Source organism: Alligator sinensis, unplaced genomic scaffold, assembly GCF_000455745.1.
Source record: "Alligator sinensis unplaced genomic scaffold, ASM45574v1 scaffold646_1, whole genome shotgun sequence".
Lineage (NCBI taxonomy): Eukaryota > Metazoa > Chordata > Crocodylia > Alligatoridae > Alligator > Alligator sinensis.
In genome coordinates, this window is record NW_005842642.1 from 251,250 (window position 1) to 274,925 (window position 23,676).

General features: G+C 39.1%; 2 protein-coding genes across 9 annotated transcripts in view; one reads left to right on the forward strand and one right to left on the reverse strand.

Annotated features, from left to right (window-relative positions):
• Positions 1 to 15,936, forward strand: part of IRS4 (insulin receptor substrate 4) — a gene marked incomplete at its 5' end in the record, with an annotated part of 23,965 nt that extends 8,029 nt beyond the window's left edge. Inside the window, one exon of the mRNA XM_006033581.3 lies at positions 13,557 to 15,936. Within this exon, the coding sequence (XP_006033643.1) occupies positions 13,557 to 13,561 (5 nt within the window). The remainder of the gene's footprint in view (positions 1 to 13,556) is intronic.
• A 3,582-nt stretch (positions 15,937 to 19,518) lies between these two features.
• Positions 19,519 to 23,676, reverse strand: part of COL4A5 (collagen type IV alpha 5 chain) — a 117,843-nt gene continuing 113,685 nt past the window's right edge. For 6 of the 8 annotated variants that reach the window (XM_025215389.1, XM_025215387.1, XM_025215390.1 and 3 more), the window contains one exon: positions 19,519 to 22,697. In XM_025215389.1, coding sequence (XP_025071174.1) covers positions 22,616 to 22,697 — 82 coding nt within the window. In that variant the 3' untranslated portion in view covers positions 19,519 to 22,615. The remainder of the gene's footprint in view (positions 22,698 to 23,676) is intronic. The other 2 variants (XM_025215392.1, XM_025215393.1) reach the window with 2 other exon arrangements.

Below are 23,676 nucleotides of genomic sequence, written 5' to 3' on the forward strand. Positions count from 1 at the left end.
TTTTTTTTCTAATTCCATACCGAATTGGATCTGTTTTTTTTGGATTTTTGTTATGTTTGTTATAATTTTGGGCTAGTGCTTTGTTATTGCATCTGAAATTTTACACTCCCGTCCTAATTTTACATTTGAAGGACCTCATTTCTCTTATGGATGGAAGTATCAAAGCTGTGCAAAGCCTATTCAGTTCTTCCATAAACTGTCTATGATCCCACTTAGGATTACTTTCCATGGGGGATGGCTCCCTGAGGACTGCTCCTGTTTATTTTTTTGCTTGCTCATTGGAATGTTTGTGGAGTCACAATAGTAATAGATGAAATTACCTTTTTCACTTCTAAACAGGGTGTGTGCTGTGCTTTATTATGAAAAGATCTGCTTCACTCTGAATCAGTTGACTTGTGGCAAAAGGTAGCTTTTGCATGATAAGAATGGACTAGAACTAAGATGCAAGTTGTATTTGTGGCGTATTTTGACATGTATATAAGATCACCTGTGTTCCCAATATAGTTCAGATCTGGTTGCTCATTTTTGAGAGGTAGGGACATTTTCTTTGCTTCACTGAATAGTGTTCAAATTGCTATGGCAGAGTTGTTTTGAACATGAAAAAAGAAGGAATACCCATCATATTTTATTTCAAATAACATTTTATTCAGATAGAGGAGTGCATCAAGTGAGGTTCAGTTAAAAGGAGACTGGAGTAATAAAAACAAATGGGGGTGGAATTGTTAAATTTACATTTCTCTCTTTTTTTTTGGAGGCAGGGGATCAATTTTTACTGTTCTTTGTGCTCAAATCTAATGTTGTTATATTGTCTGATTCATCTTTAAATAGTTTGTAATGACCTGGACATTATTGGCCCACTCTATAAATTCATGTGTTTGTCTTTTGTTACATGTAGCTTTATTAGCATATTAAAGGCAACCTAATGATCAGATTATTATATTATACAAGTTGAAACAAAAACTATTCTTCTGTATTTTTGAGAATTAAAATGGTACCTGGCAAATCGAGGGAAAAAAAAAAAGAATGAATATTCATTCAAAGTAATTGGGGGAGAAAGAAAAGCTGATGGGTTTTATTCTAGTAAAAAAAAGAAGAATCTATATTTCTAAATATTCTTGAGCTTCAGAGGTAGCTGAGGTAGTCTACCTTCACAGGTAGTAAAGAGACCCTTGATCAGTGTGAATTTGTGACATAGTTGAAGACTGCAGTAGGGCAAAGGAAATAAGTATGACTCTTGTAAGGGTGACGGGATGACAAATCTGAAATGCATAATAGTTTCTAAGTACAAGTACATATGGATGTTTAACGGGGTCTGCATCTGGAGAATTTTTTTCTTCTAGCACTGGTAAAAGAGAAATGTACTAATTGCCTAACCCTTGTAGGTCATGAAATACGGTGACTTAATGCATATGATTTGCCAGCTTGTAAAAATCTCTTTGCTGCAGCATTGGATATTTACTGTGTAAATCTCCAGTAGTCTGACAAAACTTTAAAGTTCTGTACCTTTGCTGTGGTTCATTTCCCCAGTAGGAACTTGTTGAATTTCTGATCTTACAAGCAGTCTTCTTTCCATATTTCAAAAAGAGTTGTGTTGCCTGGGTTAAAAGGGAGGAAATGTTGCACTGTATTCCTTGTTAAAAGCTTAGCTTTTCTCCTTTTAACCTAAATGCAGTAACTTTTGAAAACATTTCTTGAAGTTTAACAATACATTTTAGAGAAGTAATGCTTAGTAATAAATATTGAACTGAAGTTATCCACCATGCTATAAAACCATGTCATGTTATTTTCAGTATTTTACTGAGTCTATTTGAATAAAATATTAATCATTGCACTGTGAATGCTGAGATTTCTAGCTTCAGTTGGGGTATATCATTAGTGCTTATTAACAGCTCTTGATGGGGACCACTAAAACCAATAGCCTGGTTTTTCAGCTTAGTAGGACTGTCTCCCCATGGTGTGATTATTATGTTTAATTTTTAGCCATGATGGTTCACAAGGTACTGATTTTTATTTATTTATATATTTACACCTTCTGACATGGCAATCTAGCCTTCTCATGGTGCAGACTCTTTTGTTTTTCTCTCTCGTCGTTCACATGATCATTTACCATGTGGGGTATTAAAAACTAGTTCATAAGCATTCAAGGGAAGAGAGTTGTGTCCCCAGTGCCTAGCATTATGTGACAGGAGCCTTCAGGCATTGCTGCACACACACAAAAAATTAATAAAACTGGTCAAAACTTATAAAACCTAAACTAAATAATAGGGTAACAACTGAACCAACAAGATTCCTCGCTATTTATACATTGTGTATAACATAATAGTTGTCTTTACTGATCATAGAAATGGCATAGTACGCAGTGATGCCCCAACTTTGTGGCCATTAATTGAAAATATACACTGAGAAAAATAATTTTTGGAAAAATTGGACTTTTGAGTCCAGAAAATAAGGCACTAACCAAAAAGCTGTGTTAACAAAGATTAAAAAAAACCCCAAAACAAGAGAGAACAAAACCTGATGAGTAAGAATTATCTGTTTTGTATGGTGTAACACTGTTGGGAATGGACATCATATAACTTCTGGTGTCTCATTTTAGAATTTGGTGTAGTGTGCTAACAAGTTATGTGGGTTAACACTTCCATATTTTCTTGCAATTACCCATCCTTTTTGATGCTTTGGGTGGGTTATTTATGTCAAAATTTTTTTGTTTTGTTTTGGGGGTTGGTATGTAATTATCAGGGCATTGTGCAGTGGCCATAAATTGTGCAGTGGCTATAAATTAATCCAATTTACTTATGAAGTTCACAGTTAGGAAACAACACCCAAATTTCATCGTGGGTGCTTATTGAATTCTGTTGATTTATATTTTTATAAAAATGAATGATCATGCTGACTTCCAGCTGAATATTGAGGATCTTATATTAATAAAATTATGCAGACATTTAGTTTTACTCTAGAGGCAAAAAGCTTAGGAGTATATTGTAAATATGAGGTCTTTCCTTTGGCTCCCATATTGTAGCAGAGGACTTGTGAGGGTTTTTTGGGGGGGGAGAGTGCAGGGGGAGGGGCTGTGAAAGGATATCAAGTTTTTGTGAATCTCTCCTGCTTGATGTTAGTTTCTGAAAGTAACTATCATGGAATGGAGTTCATGAAAATACCTATAAAATTATATTGAAGGGTTTGAGGGGTTGGTTTAAAGATAGCAGTGTCTCCAGACATGTAAGAGCTAAATGACATCCTCATCCCACAGAGAGCAGTGATTCTTATAGCCCACCCATGCCAAGCTAGCTTGTTTTATTGCTTATAGCTTCTGCTGAAATGCTGAGCGAGTTGTATAACTTTTAACAAATGGTGAAAGGCTAAAATGGTGGTGGGGGCGGCGGGGGGGATTGTTGCTAACTTTATATAGAACGCTCTAAACATTTGAAATTTTGAGAGCTTTACCAATGTGGTGAAGCAGCCATGTAAGGATTAAATAAAGCTGAACTCAATTGTACAAAGGACTAAGAACTGAAAAATATAATTGCAGTTCAGACTAAAATCCTGTTCAAAATATAAGTGTCTAGATCTGCTAAATTTTGTGGCACTTTCTAAAGGTCCCTCAGGCCCACTGGCCTAGCATGGTAAAGGCATGTCAGTTTAGCAGCCATGGCACAGAAGAGAACCATGTGGCTGCCTTTGATTCTCCAGCTGGAGTGACCAACTACTCTTTATAGCTGGAGGTCACCTTCAATTCGAACATGGAGCACAGCTCAAACTCAGGCCTCTGGACCCATACCAGCACTTCACCACTGCACCTCCTTTGTTTAAAAACAAACAATTTATTGAAATGTGGCTTAAAACATAATCTTGAATGGGATCCAAAAGACATGCTGAATTCCATTACGCTTCAGGCTTGTTGTTTAGAAAACTTGTGTAATCCCTTCTTCGCTTCTTCGTTACTAGTATTCTGTAAAGAACTGTAACTGGGTGCCCAGAATCTATTGTTCACTGCAAAATGTCAGAATTTCTGGCTTTGCATAGGTGTTAGAGCTATTTCTTTCCCCCCCAGTAAACAAGTTGATTTTTAGATTCCAGATTGAATTTGCAGAGCTAGCATTTATAAAGCTGTCTCTTAAACTGTCCAGATTTGGTCTGAAAATCACTTGGACAACACATGTGAAACTATGCAAGTGCCAGAAGTGTTGGTGCGACTTTCAGAATTTGCATGGTATAATTTCATGCATGCATGAATAGTATCATTTCATGGTATCTCTTTCTATTATTATGCGTTTATGTTGTGCTAGCGTCTATAAGGCAGCAAGGGTGGGGGTTCCTTTTTTGCTAAATGCTGTATAAATTAAAGATGTTATGCAGTTTAAAAGATGAAACTGAACAGATAGAAGAGACAAATGGGGTGGGGAACAAGGTAATAATACATGGCATATACAAATATCTTAGTTATTGCATACCTAAAGTTATTGGAACCACCCCAATTGTTAAGGTTTTAGAGCAGAAGCTTGTTTGCAGTTTTTCTTACTAGCTCAAGAGGTTCCTGACCTCACTATGAGAGGCAGGGTCTTCCTGAATTCTGGCAAATGTGCAGAGGTCAGAGAGGCTCAGATTTCCCCCAGCCGAAATAGCAAGACCCATGCAGAGCCTCCTGTTTCACCTGTCTGCTGGCAGTTCCCTTAGCAAAAAAGGCTTTTGGGCCCTGCCCCTGAGAAGACCTCCTTAATGCAGTGCTGAAATGAGGCCTCTCGGATCTCTGAACCCCTTTCCTTCAATCACACATACGGGGTTTAGGCTCAATCCCCATTTCCACATGTGTATGGCCTGCCTGGACAGTCTGCTTATCATTAGAGCTCTTCCAACCTACTCCGGTTAATCTTCCACTATTCCACTGTAGCTGACACAAGGCTAGCATACATGTAGGTAGTTCTCATTGGCAGTGCTTAGAGTTAAGGGTGTGTGAATGTATTTGTAAACTCTGCATTTCCAAATTTTCAGAAGTTTGGATATCGCTGCCCCTGATGTTCTGGAAGGGCGCAAGAGAACACTGGATAATCATAACTCTGCATTAGCAATGAATTTCTCAACTATTTTTTATCTTTAGGTATTGATATGAATGGTTTGTATTTAGAATTTTGTTTTGCCCTCAGCAGTCATTATAACATACTAGAAGCAGCCATTCTTAAGGCAGAAATATCAGGCATTGGAGTATTGATCTGAGCAGCTAACGTAAGTAATTTGGAAGTCAGTATATCATCTTCAGAAATGGTGACTGGTGAGTAGACTGGTTGGGAAGGCAGAGAGAGAACCTAATGGAGCTTTCAGTATAAAGGAGTTTACTGAAAAGTTGTTTGAAAGGGGGAGACCCCAATTCACTCCTATACATGAATCTTTTGTAGCACTCTTTCTTTGATCTATTAATTGCATAGATAGGGCACAGTTGACTGCTTGCCAGGCAGAGGGATCTTTGTTTTTAGTGTTTTCCCCCTTCCTAAATTATAATCTTTAAAATACTTAGAAGCAATTATTGTGGTATGCCTCTTGTACCACTTAAGGTAACAGCCAGATGTTTGGAGAAAAATATTTTAAAACTGAAATTTAAGCAGAGCAGCAGTTCTAGCAGCTCTATGTCAAATTACACACACTTTCAATTGGCACGATAGATAGGTTTGCTTTTAAAAAGCAGTCTTTATAACATTTCAGTCAATTTTTCACTTCTTTTGCAATTAAATAGGAAATCAGCTGGCCGGTTTGCAACAAAAACTTGATCAGCTACAAGGTTGTAATTTTTAATAGACACAGCCTTGTATTAACTCTAGTGGGAGTAGGGTTGAACACAATGAGGGGAAAAATATGGAAAATAAATCTCTCTGGGCTGGATTCTCCAATGGCACAAGCAAGATGCAAGTTTGGCAGATGGCTGCAGTCTTCTTTTCTGTTTATTGGACTCTCCAGTTGGTCTCTGTACCACCGTGGCTATGTTGTGTGGTTGCACTCATGTAGTTGTGCTGGTGCAAACCCCCAGCATTGATGCATGTGCACCCCTGTAATTTATGCCTATTTGAAACTGTACTGTTGCTTCCGATTAGTGCTGCATGTCTACACTGGAGACTTACGCTGGTGCAGCCATGTGGGTAAAAAAAAAATGTTTTGTTCTCAGTCCACTTTTGCAAAAGTCTTGATTGAGAACGGGGCTGTGGCTAGATTTATCCTTACATTGGTAATTCCATACTTCCAGATTGGCCTCTCCAGGCCATAAGTAACCAGTGTGAAATTCTGGCTGATTTCTAGCAAGACGCAGAACAGCCAGTCTGAAATCAGGGATTACAAAGACACCTTGAAAATCACCTTTCTGCCTGACTTCCTCTCCCAAGCTTTGCCGAGTGCTGCCTTGTCTGCACCTCAGGATCTGGGTCACTGTAATTTAGAAGCTTGCTGCACATGCATATCTGTGCAAGTAGAAAGTAATTTTGGTGCTTTTTATGTTCAGGGAAAGGAAAGTTTTGAATGTCTAAATGCGTAATTGCCGGGGGGGGGGGGAGTTGTGAAGGGATGGTGTACATCACACTTTCAGCAGACATCACTTTGCTGCAGATGAGGCAGAACTTTGCCTAGAAGTAAATAATTGTTAGACTGTCCAGTGCAAGCTGAATTGTCAGAGAGGCTTCCCCACCCCGATGTCCTCCAACTTGTGTGTAAATATACTTCCTAGAATTAAGAGCAGCTGGAAAGGAGAGAGAAAAGGGGTGTATCCATAAACTCTTCCTAGAAATTTTGCTAGTGTTTGTCAAAACAAAAACAAAAGAGGCCAGTGTTGCGAGAGATAAGCTCATTCTTTGCAAAATAAGGACATCTTCAAGTATGGGGTAGTTCCCTAAGAACATTATTAAAATGTTAGACACTAGGATTGTGGAGTGGAGTTTCAAGATCATGAGTTTGTAAATCAGATGAAGTGATCATTTGTAAGGATGGCTTTCAGACTCTCCTACATCTTAACTTCTAAATGCTCTACTTGTCACATCTCAGTGCTGAAAGTTGATGATAGACTTGTTAATTTTGGGAGGGAAGTTGTTAAAGATAAACTAAGTAATTTTCTGAATTAAATTTTATCCAGTGAAATGGATTCTATATTAGAGAAGATTTCTCAGGAGGTGGTTTATTTTCCTGCAGTTTATGACAGCCCTTTGTTTTGCTTTTAAAAGGTCATTCAGATTATAGGTGCAAAATTATATATATAAAAAAATTAAATTTCATATATATATGAAATTTAATTTGAACAGGATTACTTAGTCTCTTATTTCAGTAAGATTTCAAGGATGTGGTAAATGTCTTCAAAGCCATACGTATGTTTCAGTGCCTTCCTAAATGGGGATGCTCTTCTGAATCAGGGTATTGATTTGTAGATACAGTGGTAGTAACTGCACATGCAAGTGACTATAATTAAATGTGCGCCAAATTACCTAATTTACATTTGAAGTTGTGGTATTTGGGTGAACAAATTGAGCAGGCTTTCTGGAGCTGTTCTAAAGATCTATAATTTCAAATGAGTGCTGTAAGAAAGGATAAGAATTTAGAATGTGTATGGTCACAACAAACACTGCAGCTACTACTGCTTGGTGTGTAAAGAGAGTATGAGAGAGACTTTATGAAAATAAATTATCTGAAAGGTTTGAATTAGCATGCACTTCAGTTCCCTTCCCCTAGCCCGTTGCTGTAGTGGCTGCAAAGTAGCATGTTAGATGCTGCTTCCCAAGCTTTCTGGACCTAGAGACCACTGTCAATGCTCAGAGATTCTCTTCAGCTCCATGTGCCCTTCTCAAACCTGTTAATTGATATTTATTATAAAGGTGTCAGAGCCTCATGTAACGCACAGACCAGCTTTAGACCCCTTATCATGATGATGTTGATCACCAGTTGTTCATGGACCTCTGCTTGGGAGCTGATATTGTAGAACACCCATTTCAGATCCTGAGGTTGCATAGAGATCCCTGTAGTCTATAAAACAGCGTGAGCCTTGGAAGTTGGTGTTATGCCAGTGCCTTTGATCTATGCAGGAGTTGGAGGAGTTGGAAGTACTATATTTCTAACTTAAAATACAGGAAGTAAACAAAACATAGATAGTAGTCTTCAGAAAGCACTTTCAGTGCGTCTTTGACATGACATTTTTAATCATGTGAGAGAGAATTTGAATGACACTTTACCCCATAGTCCAGTTCCGAGTCTGTCTGGATTTGTTTCACATTCTTTCAGATTTTTGTATCAAAGCAAAATTTTCTATCAATCACGAATTGGTTGTTAAAATGTTTCATTACAAGTCCCTCTAATATTACTTAAAATTAATTCTTTAAGAAGAATTAAAGGGTATGAGATGGCTTTCTCTGTAAATGCCCCCTTCCTTTCTTTAATCTGGATCCTGATTCTTTTATCCGTTGTGAAAACTTAACCATACAGTTGCAGGAAATGAAATGGAAATTGCAATGTCTGCCCATCAGAAGTGTGTTCCCATCAAGTGTATGCCATGTTTAGAATCTAATCTAGTGAGACAAATGTGGCTTTCCCCCCTAATTTCTTGTTGAATTGTATGTTGGCCTTTTATGAAAGATTTGTCACAATAAGCTTTGCAGTTTTGGTGTTGAAGGCAAACAGGGTGAATGAAATAGGTTGTTGAATAATTCCCCAAATGCCATGAACTGGATCTTAACATTATTGCAGGTACATTTCAGTGATGGTGATAGAAAACTGGCAAATTTGACTTTTGTAAATGAGATGCTTTTGATGTTCTGACCTCCCCTTTGAACAGACAGTTTTAATCAGTGATGCATCTTTCTGAAGAGGGAACTGCTTTTCTGCATTTGAGAAGAGCATCAGTTTTTGTCTTCAGTTACTTAAATTGTAGTGGTATTGACATTTTTCTTTCCATTTCATTTTTATAATTTTTAGACTGCCTGTTTCCTACCATCTCCTTAAAAGCTGTGATGAGACACAGATACAGACACACAGTGTTAATCACTAAATGGTATTAATGTGTATTTAGTATTACTTAGCAGTTTTCATATTTAATATACTTAACTTGGGATCTAGCACTGTGGAGACTTGGGGGAGAGGAGCCAACCAGATTTATAGAAAATCATGTTATCAGGAGACCTATGCATCTAACAAAATCTGTAAAGGTACAAGCAGCAGGCAATGCAAATATGTTTGTCAATACTTCAATGATGAATATACCTTATTTTCTCACATACAGCGTGTTCCTTTTCCTCCAAAAACTAGCTGCTGGAAATTGGAGTGTGCATTGTATTTCAGGAAATATGGCAAGAGCAGTTTCTGCTGCTTACCAGGTAAAAGTAAAAGAAAAATCTGCACTTTAGGAAGCAGAACAGTGAGCAGACTCGGCTTCCTAGCTGCTGCTTGCTGTTCAGTTACTTATGACAAGGAAAGAGATTTTCCTGCATTTTGTCTTTCAAAAGCAAGGTGTATCTTGTATGCTGTATATGAGAAAATATGGGAGGGAGTGGATGAAATAGAAAACGTGGTCAGCATGTGTGTGTGTCTATGTGGGGGTGGTGTGCGTTCACACCCCTCCCCACATCCATCTATCCATCCATCTCGCGCGCTCGCTCGCTCACTCACTCCCATGTGTATACACCTATATATACCTATATATATTCATATCTTCTATATATACAACTACATGTGCATGCACACACATTATATATAGTCTATATATATTTTCACCTCCTCCCAATATATCTAGATCTATACATCCCTTCCCCCCTCATTTATGTACACTTGTATATACCTACATGCTTGGTCACTCACAGAGGAATTGGAAAACCTAGAAAAAATCTTGCTTTTGTTGTTTTGGAGTGTGGGAAGCATGTGTGGCTACACATGTGCATATACACCCTCACGTTCCTACTGAATGTGCCCATGTTCTCTTCTGCAGAACCATCTACTCAGAATCAGTTCAGGAGCCATTGGTCCTTACTCTTATTACAGAAAACTCATTTTACACCTCTCTAGCACTATTGATGTTCCTTACATTTGCATCCTCTTTAAGATGCCTGGATACTGTCATGTACAGAGTTCTTAGTGCAAATGCAAATCAGACTTATTGGGTCCAGTGTTAAGCTTAACTTTGGTCCCAACTTGTGTCCCTCCTATAGATTACTGCAGTACAAAACTGAAAAGGATGCTGCTAGGCAAAGTCCAGCACATGTTTGTGTCCAGAGCAGAATTCAGGACCTCGTTTACCTAGCAGGGTGACGGTAGAGTTTGGGAATGAGTTTTTCAAAAATCACAGTTCAGACTATGCTTGGCCCTAGGATTTATGGCGGCAAATGTAGACACAGTATCCATGGCATGTCTCTACATTGGGAAACCTCAGCAGCCTCTTGAGATTCCAGTGGATGTAAGGAATAGAGGAATTCTTTGATCTCTTGTGGGTAACAGATGATCGATGTGCCTCTCTAGCTGTGGTCAGTCTTTAGCTAGGAATGAACTTCCAAATGCTGTACATTCAACTTGTGGTGAGTGTAGGTATGCTTGGTCCCTGATGAAGATCTTGCAGGATATTGGTTGTAGCTCTATATCCCCTCAGAGTTCAGGGTCCTGCATTTGATGTGAGCTGGCATTCTTGCCTTTACATCAATACATATGTACATTAATGCATTGATTGAAAAAATGGGCACTGAGAGTTGAGGACATCAGTCCGTTGTGGTGTTTATGCTGCTGGACTAGAACGCTCAGCTTTGTGACCGGGGTTTGGGGAAAAGCTGGAGCCCTTCATGACTTTACTCTGGAGGTCTCCAGTTAGAGGCTTGAGATCCATGACAGGGTATCTCATGGAGAGGATAGGCCAAGGTGGTAGGTAATCTGTAAGGTATGTTTACACCTATAAGCATTAAGAACAAGGCTTTGCTTGACACCTTTTTACAGTTTCTTTTGGCTCATTAATATAAGATAAAACTAACTTCACAGTAGAATGGAAAAAGGTATTGCAGGGAGGTGGGGTATGAATTTTCCTGAGATTTCCCTTATTTAAACATCATGACTACATTGGCCTGTGAGACTAAAGAGGTCTGCATTGGCATAAAGCCTGGCTGGATAGGCTTTCTTCTGGCCCCCTGCATGCCTACCGCACCAACTAGGACTACTTTTGAAGTTTCTGGTGCTGTTTAGATTTCCTTCTGAATTTTGCCTCCTATATTCAAGGGAACCAAGTTCTAAGGTAAGCGGTTTCCTTCTCTCCAGAAGAGCAAGTCCTTGATCTCTAATCATTTGAAATATAATTGGCAAGTAATTATTCCAGGATTTATTCCAGAAGAAAAAGACTTGGAAGTCTGAGTTCTCATGTATGACTTCAAGATTGTCTTGTTAAACAGCTGTGCCCTCAGTGTTCAAAATGTTTTGGGGAAATGCTTAGAGAGATTAGAATAACTAGTCAAACAGCTTTCAGGTGTCTTGTATCTTAGGCGTGGAGGAAAAATGTACAGACAAAAGCTTTTTAGATACTTTTTGAAGTTTCCTTTTATGTAAACTTGAAGATCCAAAGCAAGGGAGGGGGTGGGAAACATTAATTCCTAGTGAACATAGGTTAATATGAAAGTCTTAGCTGTATTAGTATGAGCAATGGGATGCTGTTTTGGTTGAATGCCTCACTGAAGTGTGACTCATTGTTAAGTGTGATGCTTAGCCCTTCATCCTTTGATCCTGAACAAAACCAACCTGTTTTTGAAGAAGGAAACTGTTCAAAAAGTGATGCCTTTAGCTTTACTTCTGTTCTGTAAAGTATTGCTAGCCAAACTGCAGAGTATGACAAACAAAAATATCTTCTTCAGTGCTTTTATTTTAATTAAGATGGCTCTGAAGCAGTGCAGTGCTCACTTTTGAGATTAACATTTGAAGTGACTGAGCCAGCCTTTACTGTGTAATTATTAGAAGACTTTCAGTATAAAGTGCTTTGAAGGTTTGAGGGACTTTCTTCACACCTGGAAGAGAGAGTAAGAGAGTCTTCTCTGTAGTAATCAGGCTTTTTTTGCTTTTATATTTTTGTTTTTCTTTTAAGTGAAATTCCTTTTTATGAAGACGAAGAAAAAGGAGGTACGAGACCCTGTATCAGCGTGGTATTTATTCAGTACATTTTGTTTAGGTTTTAGACAATTATGTCACTTACAAGGTGAAGTTTCAAATTCATACTTTGTAATTGGTAGGTTAATCGTACAGATTTGAAGATAAATGCATAGCATTTACAAAGGTCTTTAATTGGTCCCAACACACTATCCCTAACAAAAGCTAAGTGCTGTTATTTCCATTTTTAAAGGTAAAGACACTGAGACACAGATATGATTTTTATCAAGTGGGTAATAAATGGAGTCGGATGGTCTGGCTAGAGTTGCAGGTTTCTAGTCCAAAGGAAAGGTACCCAAGCTGCTCCTGCTGGGGGTCAGGGAAGAAAGCTGCTTGGGTCAGCAAGGGATTTGGATGACCCTGCAGGACAGGGGTCAGCAATGCTTCAGGCATGGCTGGCTTGGTCCAAGGCAGAACTGATCGCTGCAGCTTCTCCCCACCATCTGGGCAACGGCTCCTGGCTCTGTGGGCTGCAGGTTGCTGACCCTTCCTGTAGGATTCTTTTTTTGTATTCGGAGCATTGCAGGCGGTGCAGTCGCATGCTCTTCACTGCCATCTTCCTTGTAAACATCTCCAGAATAGAGAGGGAGTGTGTCCATGTGTGCACACCTGGATTACAGACTCCACACTCTTCTCTGAAGTGGCTGTATTTCTGTTCCTAGGCTGCAGTTCCTCATCTTCCTCCATTCTGAGCTTGGTTTCATGTTTTGTTGGTTTTGATACTTACTGAGAACTTCTTGTTCATTGGAACACAGACTTCCTCTTCAGCACTAGAGAGAACCATCTTGACAGGTGCACCTGACACCCAACCCATACATGTGCTGCTTGCCATGTCTGAGTTCATGATCAAGTGGGTATTTCGGAAAACCTGGGCACCTGGCCTAGGCCTTGCACTCCTTGTGACAGCGACAACTTGCTTTATAGCAGTAGTGACTTGTTAGGAATGGGAGTACTGCCACAGCCCTCATTACAGCTAGTGTCATATTGCCCTCTGCATTGCATGTGTGGTAATAAAGGTTGTATAACCTGATGGCATGTCACAGGGTACTGGAATCGCCTAAGTAAAAGCGGTGCGTTTGATAGTAGAAATGGTGAGATTATTGATCAGACCTGCAACATGCAGTCTAGTTCGTTTGTAAACTTGCTGCTGTCCCAGAGTCCTGTGCAGCTGGCAGGGCTCTCTGGGAAGTTGGGGTGGACTCTGGCTTGGGACCTGTTTTCTTTTGGGTTGCTTTGTCATTCTCGTTCCTGTCAGTGTCTTATCTCCTGATGCTTGTACTTTGCTTAATAACCCCCTTTTTAAGAACAGTTGTCCTATATTCAGCAATGTCCCTTGTTGTGGTAGGCAAACGCCACATCTTCTCTTCAAGAGAATTGTTTTCCCCAGGATAATTTATGTTCAAGTGTCACTGACTTTATTTTTTGTTTCTTTCTAGACTGACTGCATTGCCATGGAAACCATTGTTAGAAGACTTTTCTGCTGGTAGCTCCAGAATCGGTGTGGTGCTTTTGGAAGCAGAGCTCAACTCCAGCCAGCTATTTTCACTTCCACCAGCACAGACAGACACACATCTTTTTAATGGTTTTTCATAGACATCAGCTGTTGACAGTTGAGTTAGTTTGAATTAAGATTTTTTCATAGCTGTGCTTTGGTGTTGGAATTTGGTTTTCCCTGGCTTATCTACTTGGAGGCAACGTGAATACTGAAGAGGAGAGATCCTACAACTTCCCCCTCAGCCTCTCCCTTTGATTTGTTTTTATTCATATTCTGAGAAGTCAAGGCTGGTGGCTGATGGTCTATTTAGCATGGGTTTTGCTTCTCTGGTACGTTAATAAGTGATAGCTTCACCATGCATTGTTTAGAAATATTTTCACAGTTGAGAGAATTTTTTTGAGGGGAATAGTGGGCTGGCTGGGAGGGGAGAACCACCTAACTGAACCTAAGTCTATGATGAAGAAGAGACCTCTTCTTGGTGTTTCACTTATTTTGCTTATGATACAAGAGGTGTTTCTTGATCATAGCTCTTAGTATTTTAATGATATGTCTGTCAGAGCTTAAACTGAAGTTTGTGGCTTCGAATTTTGGTATGTACAAAGTAGGATTAATGGGCTGGTTATCTTTTATTTTTTCCTTTTTTTTCTTTTTCCTCATAGTTATTTGTTTATAGATATGAATTGCAAACATACAAAGTTTCTGTTCATGAATTCAGATGGGAAAGTGCAGAATCTTCTACAGCTTTCTATGATTTCTGCATTGTAATGTGTTTGTGTGCGGTAGCTTTTTAAAGAGAAACCACCCTAATTGATCTTACTGTCAACCAAAGTCCTCTTTTAATTTGGGACCATGTTTGTTTTGTATAACAAGGGGGGAAAAGTAAATAGTTGGCTCACAAACTAATGCTGTCCTTAGCATTCTGCCTAAAAATACAAACCATGGTTATTTGGAATTTAAAAATGAAATGTAGAAAAATCAGGGCTAGGTGCATCACTCTTACACTGATTTTGGTTGAAATCAGTTTAGGCTTTTGTTAACACTGCTAAGATCTTTAAAAAGCATGACACTAGTTAGTACATGCAATGTATTATAATAATAAAAAGGCACTGACTATAGATAAAGGGTTTAAAAGTGGTACACAAATCCTCATGCTGTACTGCACCACACAGCTGGTAATCCTCTACATGGTATATTGTACAAGTGTTTTGTAGGGCCGCCTCACCTCTGACATACAACCTTTCAAATGCTAGTACAGTGTGTATAACGAATAAGACACCGTCAATTTTGCTGTTCAGTGATGTGTACCTAAATCTGTTTTTGAGTAGTCTTAAAATGTACGTCACTAAACTATGAAGACCTTTTTGCAGAAGTAGTTGGTATCAGTTAGTTTATGCAGTATCCAACAACAGGAAATCTGTTTCTGCAGAGTTTAAAAGCACAGACCTGTTTTTGAATCTGGAAGAGAAGTTGTAGTTGGTACAGTACTTTGTTGCTGCTAAATGTACTCTGATAATTTAAAAATATTACCACTTTTATAGAACATGATACTATCTTGCCATTTAGCTTTTTTGGGTTTTGGTAAATGAATGATGCAATGTGCAGAGAGCTTTTTTAAAAGCTTTACATCTTTTTTTTTTTTTTTTTTTAATAAATTGAAATTCGGATGAAGACACTAGTTCAAAAACCATCTAATGTGAAAGGAAAAAGGTTGTGTTGAAGAAAAAGGATGTGTTACATACATTATTTCATATTAGGTCCTGAGGCTGCCATTGTACAATATACAGCACTGATTCAATAAATGCTGAATAAATAGGTAAATGGGTAACCTCAAGTATAGTGGTACAAATACTAACAGGTACGGCATAATAAATATGCAATCTTTTTGAATCTCTTAGTTTACAGCAACTAATTTATTCAGTATTGTGCTGGAAGAATGTTTTCAAAATATGTAAAACATATCACTATGTATATTACCTTCCAGCTACCCGTTTATGCTGCTGTATAATACAAAAATACCAATGATGGAACAATGTTTGTCCTGTAAATTTAATTTGATATTGGACAGTTATTGTCTGTACAAACTAAAACATATATGGTTGAAACTGTTCATTATATTTGCTATTTCTGCTTCACAGATCTGTTTAAAAGTTGAGCTGATTGATCCGGCTTTGTCTTCCATTGTAAATATTATTACATTGTTTTCTTTGTAAACACATCGCATTTGCGGTTTTGGGAGACTGGCTTGAAGCTCTGTATAGTGTTTATATTTATCTGACTTGGCTTTCCATAGAGCTACTTGCAGTAAATAAGTGTTCATGTAGCTCCATGCGTGTGAGTCTTATTTTATCAGAGAAAGTGTGTGTGTGTGGGGGGGGGGGTTGCTAGTATTTTGGGGTGTTGTCATCACAGTATTATTATACTGTTCTGGAGCTTGAATCCGATACCATGAACCTGCTTTTCAGACCACCAGAAATCAAATCCCTCCCCCCTTTCAATAGTCTAAACTGTAAATGATTGCACCAAACCATTGAGAGCTCTGTCTGTAACAGAATCGTGGTGCAAAGAGAACAGTAAGTTTTGAATGAAATACCAGCCCAGGTATTGGTACTGTGAGCTTAGAGGAAAGTGATGGGACTATTCAGACTAACTTCCACACCCACTGATAGACATTATCTGTAATTAGTAAATAATCCAAACAACATACCATGGGCCTGACCTCTTTGACATTTGGTTGCAAGAGGGAGCAGCCTTGTTGTGTTGGTGAACATGCTGTCAGTTCTTGTTTCAAAGACAGGCTGAAGGAGGCCTGTGTGATGTTTTAAATTGGGGCTAGCCATCCAGGTTCCACCTCTAATGCGATAGGTGGTAAAAACTTACTGTCTCTTCAGTTTAATGTTTAAAGCACGAAGAAAATACTACCTTGTTTTGCATTTTATATATAGACCTTCTGAAACAGGAGTTAGTTCAGAATACGTGTGTGTTGAACTAATTACTGCCCAGAAATGAATTCCCTTATTTTTCTCCATGAATGAGACTTGCAATGGTAACTCTGCATCTGTGCCTTGAATTCTCAAGATGCTCAGCTGAAATCTTACACTTCTGTTCTGTAAATTAATGTACTAAACTGAATCACTACAAAAATAAGGTCCTCTTAAGTTTTCTGTAAAAATAGGATTGTTCTAACTAGTCCCTTATTCAGGGCCTCATTTTATAGAAAGCACTCTGTGCTGCAGAAGAAAAAGAAAACAGTACTACTTGTACATGGCAGAAACAGCCGTAGAAGCAGTAAATAAACAGTGAAAATTATCCAAACACTGTCAAGACTGTTGCAACACTCGCACAATAACTGCTTAAGAGGCCTTTGCTGTTAAAGGGTTCATTAGACCTGAACTATGCTAAACGCTTTAGTTTTTCAAGGACTTTGCTTTGCTCGTGGTTTCAAACCCATCTGGGTGACTAGCAGACAAAACTGTATCAGCTTTGAACCAGGGAAAAGCCTTCAATCAAAATCAGAAGACAATTAGACTGTTAAGATTTTGAAGGCAATGATTAAGGCATCTATTAAAACGAGGGATGTTGCTAAGTGTGTCCTTTTTTACTTTTGTTGTCAAAATGTCTCAGATTTCCCAGCTGTAATGCACACATGCTGCCCAGCAAACTTGTTGTGGAAATAAGTTAAGTAATTGTGCAGTAGACTGAGAGGCCACATAAGTGTGGTGTTTTTTTTTTTCTGATTGTAGAGCTGAAGTCATTCAAGTGCTGACATTATCTGTCAGTTTTATATGCTTATTTTTTTTACCTGTGTGATTTGTCTAGAGATAGATGGAATAAAACTGTGGCCTCAAAATTCTGGTTAATTTTATTACATTAACAAGAACAAATTTACATCCTTACCGTTTCCCTTTATTTTTTTCCCCCTTAACACTACTGTTCCTTTTAGGATTAGGACTTTTTCCTTCACTCCCGTGAAACATTGGGCATACTGGATGTTTTAGCACTCAGAACACTTTTATAATGAGAAGAACCTAAATGAGGTATGGGATTAATTCAAACCCTTGCCTTGAAGAGTTTACACTTACAGGTGAACAATATCCCTTGACGCTGACATCACTTGTTAGCTGAGTAGCTATCATGTTATGCCTCCATGCTGTGCTTCACCCCTAAACTACAAGGAATACCTTTAGGAAAAAGCAGTTTGCTTTACTAACTGGCTCATCTCAACCTCTCTGTCAGTTGTGATGGTTTATGGGGTGGTTACCAGTCTAATATAGACCGGACTGATTTTATCACCCTTCCCCTTCACAATTCAAGTTTCTTAAGATACTCCTGCCCTACATTTTGAAATGCTCTGTTCCATCACTGCTGCCCTGCCTTTCATTACCAGTGTTGTCCTGCTTCTTGTCAATAAAATGCCCCTGAAGGCTAAGTTATCACAGGCTGGCTTTCTTGCACAATTCCCAGCCTGTTTCCAATGGAACTAGCATAGCAGCAGAGGTACTGCATGCCCAGAAGCAGCACTGGCTTGTCTAAAGCTTAACTTGCTTCTGGGAAAGACCTGTTATAAGTATGTAATACGTATTGCTCAAAATAGCGTAGTCTTTAATCCAGCAGAATGAATTTCCCCCAGTGGTGCCCCTCAAAAGAGACTTCCTTACAGTTTCTGCAGCACACTGACTCATGCGATTAGCATGTGTGCTAGGAAATGCCGTGTAATTTAGATAACAAAGCACAGATAGTGTCATCTCAAAAGATCTTTTTAGCTACCTCAGCCTTGGAGCAGTTTGTTAGGTAATGGAGGTGGAATCTTTTCAAGTTGCACAACTATGGGTTTTTTTTAAAAAACTAACTAGGGCATCTTTTCTCTGCCCTTTTGTGATACAAGGCATGCCAGCATGGCTAACTACCTCTCATCAGAAGGAAGCAGCCTTTCTGTACCGGTTGGAAGTGTGTCTGACAATCTGACAGGTGATATTCTAATCTATTGTAAATCAAATGGTGTGGAAATACGTTCATTTACTCTGACTGTGGTTCTCTCTGAAATACTTCAGTCCCACTTCATACTGACGAAGTGTTTGGGGTTATAAGGTACAATTAGCCAATGCATACCTTCTGTTCTAGGACTAAGAAAGTTTGATGCTGTTCTCTTAAGAGTGGTAAAAAACAGTCTCCCTCTGTTAATGGTGCAGAGAAGGACCTAGAAAAAAAATTAAGATTCACAACTTAACGTTGCCTTAAGATATGACACAGCAGGGCAGCCGAAGTCGCAGCTGATGCTATGAAATTTGACAGACTTCCAGTCCATTGGGCAAACTGCTTACTGTTCAGCTTCCAAAGCAGATTGAAGCAAATGAAGAAAGTTTATCTGCATCGCTCACGTTTGAGTAAGGGTTTGTTAAAGCCATTGCTGATGTAAGCACTTGCAGTAACTCAAGTTTCTCTTGCTTCAGTTGTCTGTACAAGCCAATGGTGCCCTCGTGTGGCCAACAACCATCTCATCCACATATAACTGCTATGGGATTGTGGGCTGCCTACACATTTCACACACGATTACTGGGGCAGGCAAGCCAGGAATAGACCTGACTCTACGCAAATACCAAGAACAGAGCAAATACTCTAGTTAGAAAAATGTCAGAATCACTGAGGGGGAGGGAGGGAGCAATTGCAATAAATGCTTTGCAAATCTATAATCCTAACATTTTCATTCCAGCTGGGAGGTGGTGGTATCCATGTCTAGAGCAGGCTTAGGTTGTAGTTCAAGGCTAAGGTCTCTCTCAGGCTAGAGCGCAGGTTTAATAGCAGTGAAATTGTCTAGGATGTTTTTGCATCTGAACTGCAGGGTGGGCCTGTTCCGATTTTGTATCTAACTTGGAAAAAAAGTGAGCAAGCTGGGTTTGCCTGAGGGGGATTTGACTTGGAACTTCCACCAGTTCAAAGAATCTTTTGACTTTTAATAACACAAACCTGCAAACAGAAGGGATTACCTCTGGTTTAATGATTTTTGTGTTACGATAGCACCTCGAGGTCCCATCCAAGACTGGGCCCCTGTTGTTGCACATACATGTAATAAGAGACGTATCTGCTCAATAGAGCTTACAATCTAAGTGAGTAAGACGAAAGGTGGGAGAACATCATAATCCTCTCCATTTTAGAACTGAGAAACTAAACCCCAGAGATTCAGTGATTTGTCTACAGTCGCACGGAATCAGCAGCAGAGGTGAGAACTAAACCAAGAACTACAAACCCATCTTTCATCTTTAGGGCTTTGTTTTTCTTTGAATAAAACAACGTCAAGCTCAACTTGCTTAGGCTTTGAGTTCTAGCATTTCTCTGTACTTCATGGCAGAAATGACATACAAAACAGAGCAGCTTATGCACCAGGCAGGGTTGGCAACTAAACAGCATGAACCAATGTGCTGCTCGTCCGCTGTCTTTCATTCTAAGTAGGATATTTCATAGGTATCTGGAACTAGAGGGAAGCAGCTTCGCCACTCACCGGTAGGAACTGGGAAGTAAGTGGTTTAGCCACTGCTAGCCTTGGAACTATACTTGTTATGATTTACTGATGTTCAGACATTAGGGTTTTAAATGCTGCAGAGTATAAACCCATGGTATAGAAAATTGCATGCAGAACTCTGGAGCCCCGCTCCTGCTTTTCAACAGGTTCCCAAATACAAGAACACTTGAGAGGCTGCTACCCTGCCCCCCTGCTCAGCTGTTACCAGTACAAGCGCTCAGTTGATTTGGTATTGGAAAATAAAACAAAAACCAGGGCTTGCTGGGAAGGCATCCTCCTGATGGGCCATTAACTTGCAACCTATTTCCTGATGGCTCCAAAACATTCTGACTGTGTGGACTTTTAGGGCATGATGCAAGGCTTTCAGGAAGCAGCAGTAAGTTAGTGTTAAGGCTGGAAGGGAAGGAGCTATGGTTAGCAGTTTTCTGGCTTGGGGATTGCAGCAGAAGCAGCCGGTTCTGCTTGAGTTTGTTTTATGAGAGATAACTTCAAGTTGAAGGAAGTACGTGGCTGATTTGCCCACTTCCTTTGCAGGTAACAGGCAGAAGAGCCTTCTGTCAGCATAAGACCAAGGGGTCAAGAGTAGAAACAAAATGAGAGGCCCACAAACTGCACTTTACATTTCAAGCACACCAAAGGAAGCTTTTCTATTTTAATGTAAACTTTAGTATAATGACCATTTTCATACTTACTCAAATGCGTTCGAAGTCACCACTCATCTTATTTTCAGAACTTTTGCCATCTAGCTCAGCAAGCTCAATCCTATGTCTTGGTTTTCAGCAAGGATAGATTACCTCTATAGATCTAAAAGTCAGTAAGTGTCTAGCACTTGGGTGGTGGCAGAAGTGGAGGAGCAGAGGCAGAATAGCCATTAGCATGCTCACAGATAAATTAGTTAACATTACTCAAAGTTAGCTGAAAAATACTTCACCTTTATAAAGCAGTATAGAAATTCTCAGGCTAAGTTTGTGCTAATAAATGGTGCAAGTGGGAAATACAATTAAAATATTAAGAAAGAGATTGACCATCTGGAAAATAAACAAGCAGACACTCCCTTTGCTGGGGAGCCCTAAATGCTTATACATAAGTGCAAGAAACAGTATTGACCACAGAAACAGAACAATCACAGACAGTGTTCAAAAAAGTGACCACTTCTTTTCAGCTATTGCACAAGTTGTGACAATCTAGGACACGCACAGCAGGATTCTTACATAATAATAATGCAATAAACAAGGAACCGCACCATCTTTCATGGCCTTACGTGAACTATACATACACAAAAGCTGTTGCATTGTGTAAACTGGCTGTGTATCAATACAATTCACATGAGACCGATCAAAAGATTAACTTGTAAATATTATGAAAAAGCTGTTTTACCAGTTCTTGCTTTATTTCATTCATAAGGTTTTTCAGAGTGTACAGCTATTCTGGGTAATATATATATATATATATATATATATATACACACACATATATATATATATATATAAATATCTCACTTCGAAGTAAAGAGAGGTTTTTTTTTTGTAAGCATAATCTTAATTGCTTTGGTATTTGGATATTTCCAAGGGGTATATTTGCTGAACCAGACCGGCTACTGCTAAACTGACTATAACTTGATTTATTCAAAAAAGGATATAGATATGGCTAAGCGTTTCACATATTTTCACAGAATACAAAAAGTCCTTTTAAAATGGTTCGGGATTTCTAAGCACAAATAAAACCACTGATAGCATGGTGTACAGTAAAACGCTGAAAACTCTGATCAAAAGGACTACAGAATTATTGTACGTTTCCCGAAGGAAGTCTGACTGGCACTTAGGGGAAGAATTTAAATTTTAAAAGTCAGTAGTAGTTTGGTACAAGAGGTAAAGGTTCTCCCATTGCCATAGGTTGGATATAAAGTCCTGTCGGATATTTAAAAAGTAGATTTGGGGAGGAGGGGAGTATACACTTTTTTTGAACAGTGATTTTAGGCTGGCTTGTGTCTAAATGACTGGAACTGTGAACTAAAAGGTGTTTACACAATATACACATTTCATTACTTACAAAGAGAAATAAGCTTAACATTTCATATTAAAAACCTGGGATATGGTAGGGTTAGTAGCACCATGAAAATGTTTTTCAAAACTGCAGTCTTGTTACTTTCAACATACTCAGTGCCGTGTGGCTTGTTTTGTTTTTTTTCTCTTGGTTGATCAGAAAGGTGGGTGCCATTTTGATACTGGGAGAGAAATTAAAACTTCATCTTCTGATCCTTTGTAACCTCCAGCATCTCTTCCATTTTCAAGAGGTCAATTCCTTGTCTCAATCCTTTTGTCCAACACACACCAAGCAGCCCTTGGTTTGGCACTTTGGCGAGGCACACCTGAATCAGTTAAACAGTTTGGATTTGCTTTGTTCTTTCTGCACAGTAGCACCATTGTTGCAGCTGGAGGAGAGTGCACCCGAGGAATTTAATTGTTTCACAAAAAATCTCCAGGCTGTTACGTCCTCTTCATACAAACTTGACAACGGCTAACACGTGTCCTCAGGTCTCCAGCTTTCAGTGTCTCTGACTGAGGTTTACTGGGGGTGGAAATGCAAAAACACAAGGTTAGCACTTTTATTTTTTTGCTTGTGGAAGCTTCTTGCCTTGTATGTCCCACTTTAGTCCATAAAGCCTGAGGCCCCAGTTCAGCACAGCATCCCTCTACCTGGGAGCTTCAAACCACATTAGTGGGGCTTGCAGAACTGGTCAAGAGCTTCCCTGAAACACAGCATGAGAATGTGCTTAACACCCTCGACTGCGGCTATGCTGCAGTACTAAACTCCCATGGGAGTTGAGATGTTGATTTCAGCCCAGACTTTCAATATGGGGAAAGTCTTGTGCCAGCAAACAACTTCAGTCTGTAGTGCCTACAGCAAGGCTTTAGTTCACAGGCACTTGCTGAAGTAAATGACTTTTGTCTTCCAGAAATGATGTTCCTCAGGCAGTAACAAAGAACCCTACAAAGTATTTTTCTTCAACAAGATGCTCTACAGCTACAATCCTTGGGCTTCTTCTTTGAATGGAAAGATTTCATAACAGCAGGTGTAAAAAATGTCATTGTACCATGAGAGAATACAGAAAATTGGCAGAATTACCAAATTATTTACTTCCACTCTGTGTGGGTGTGCTCACAGGTCACAGTAAAATAATCTATAGGTTCACCTAGATAATGCCACTGCTTACAATTGAAGGGGATAAAGTAATTATTTAGAAAAAAGAAAAAAGAAAAAATAAGAGAAAATTGTGCTTCTGTGGGACTTAACATAGTGGTAAGATTAAAAGATCTGTGTGTGCTATTATTGGTCAGGAACAGCATATTCATACTGTCACAGGACTCTTGGTAATGTAGTGCATTTAATAGATGTAACAAGGGATGCCAAGGCCTGCGCCCAGCGTGTGCCAAAAAGCACTCCTGAGACTGAGCCAGAGCAGACATTCCTGAAGACTTGTTAATTGTCACTGATAACTCCCCCTGCAATGACTGCCTAATGCTAAAACAAAGTGCTACTAGGTTGT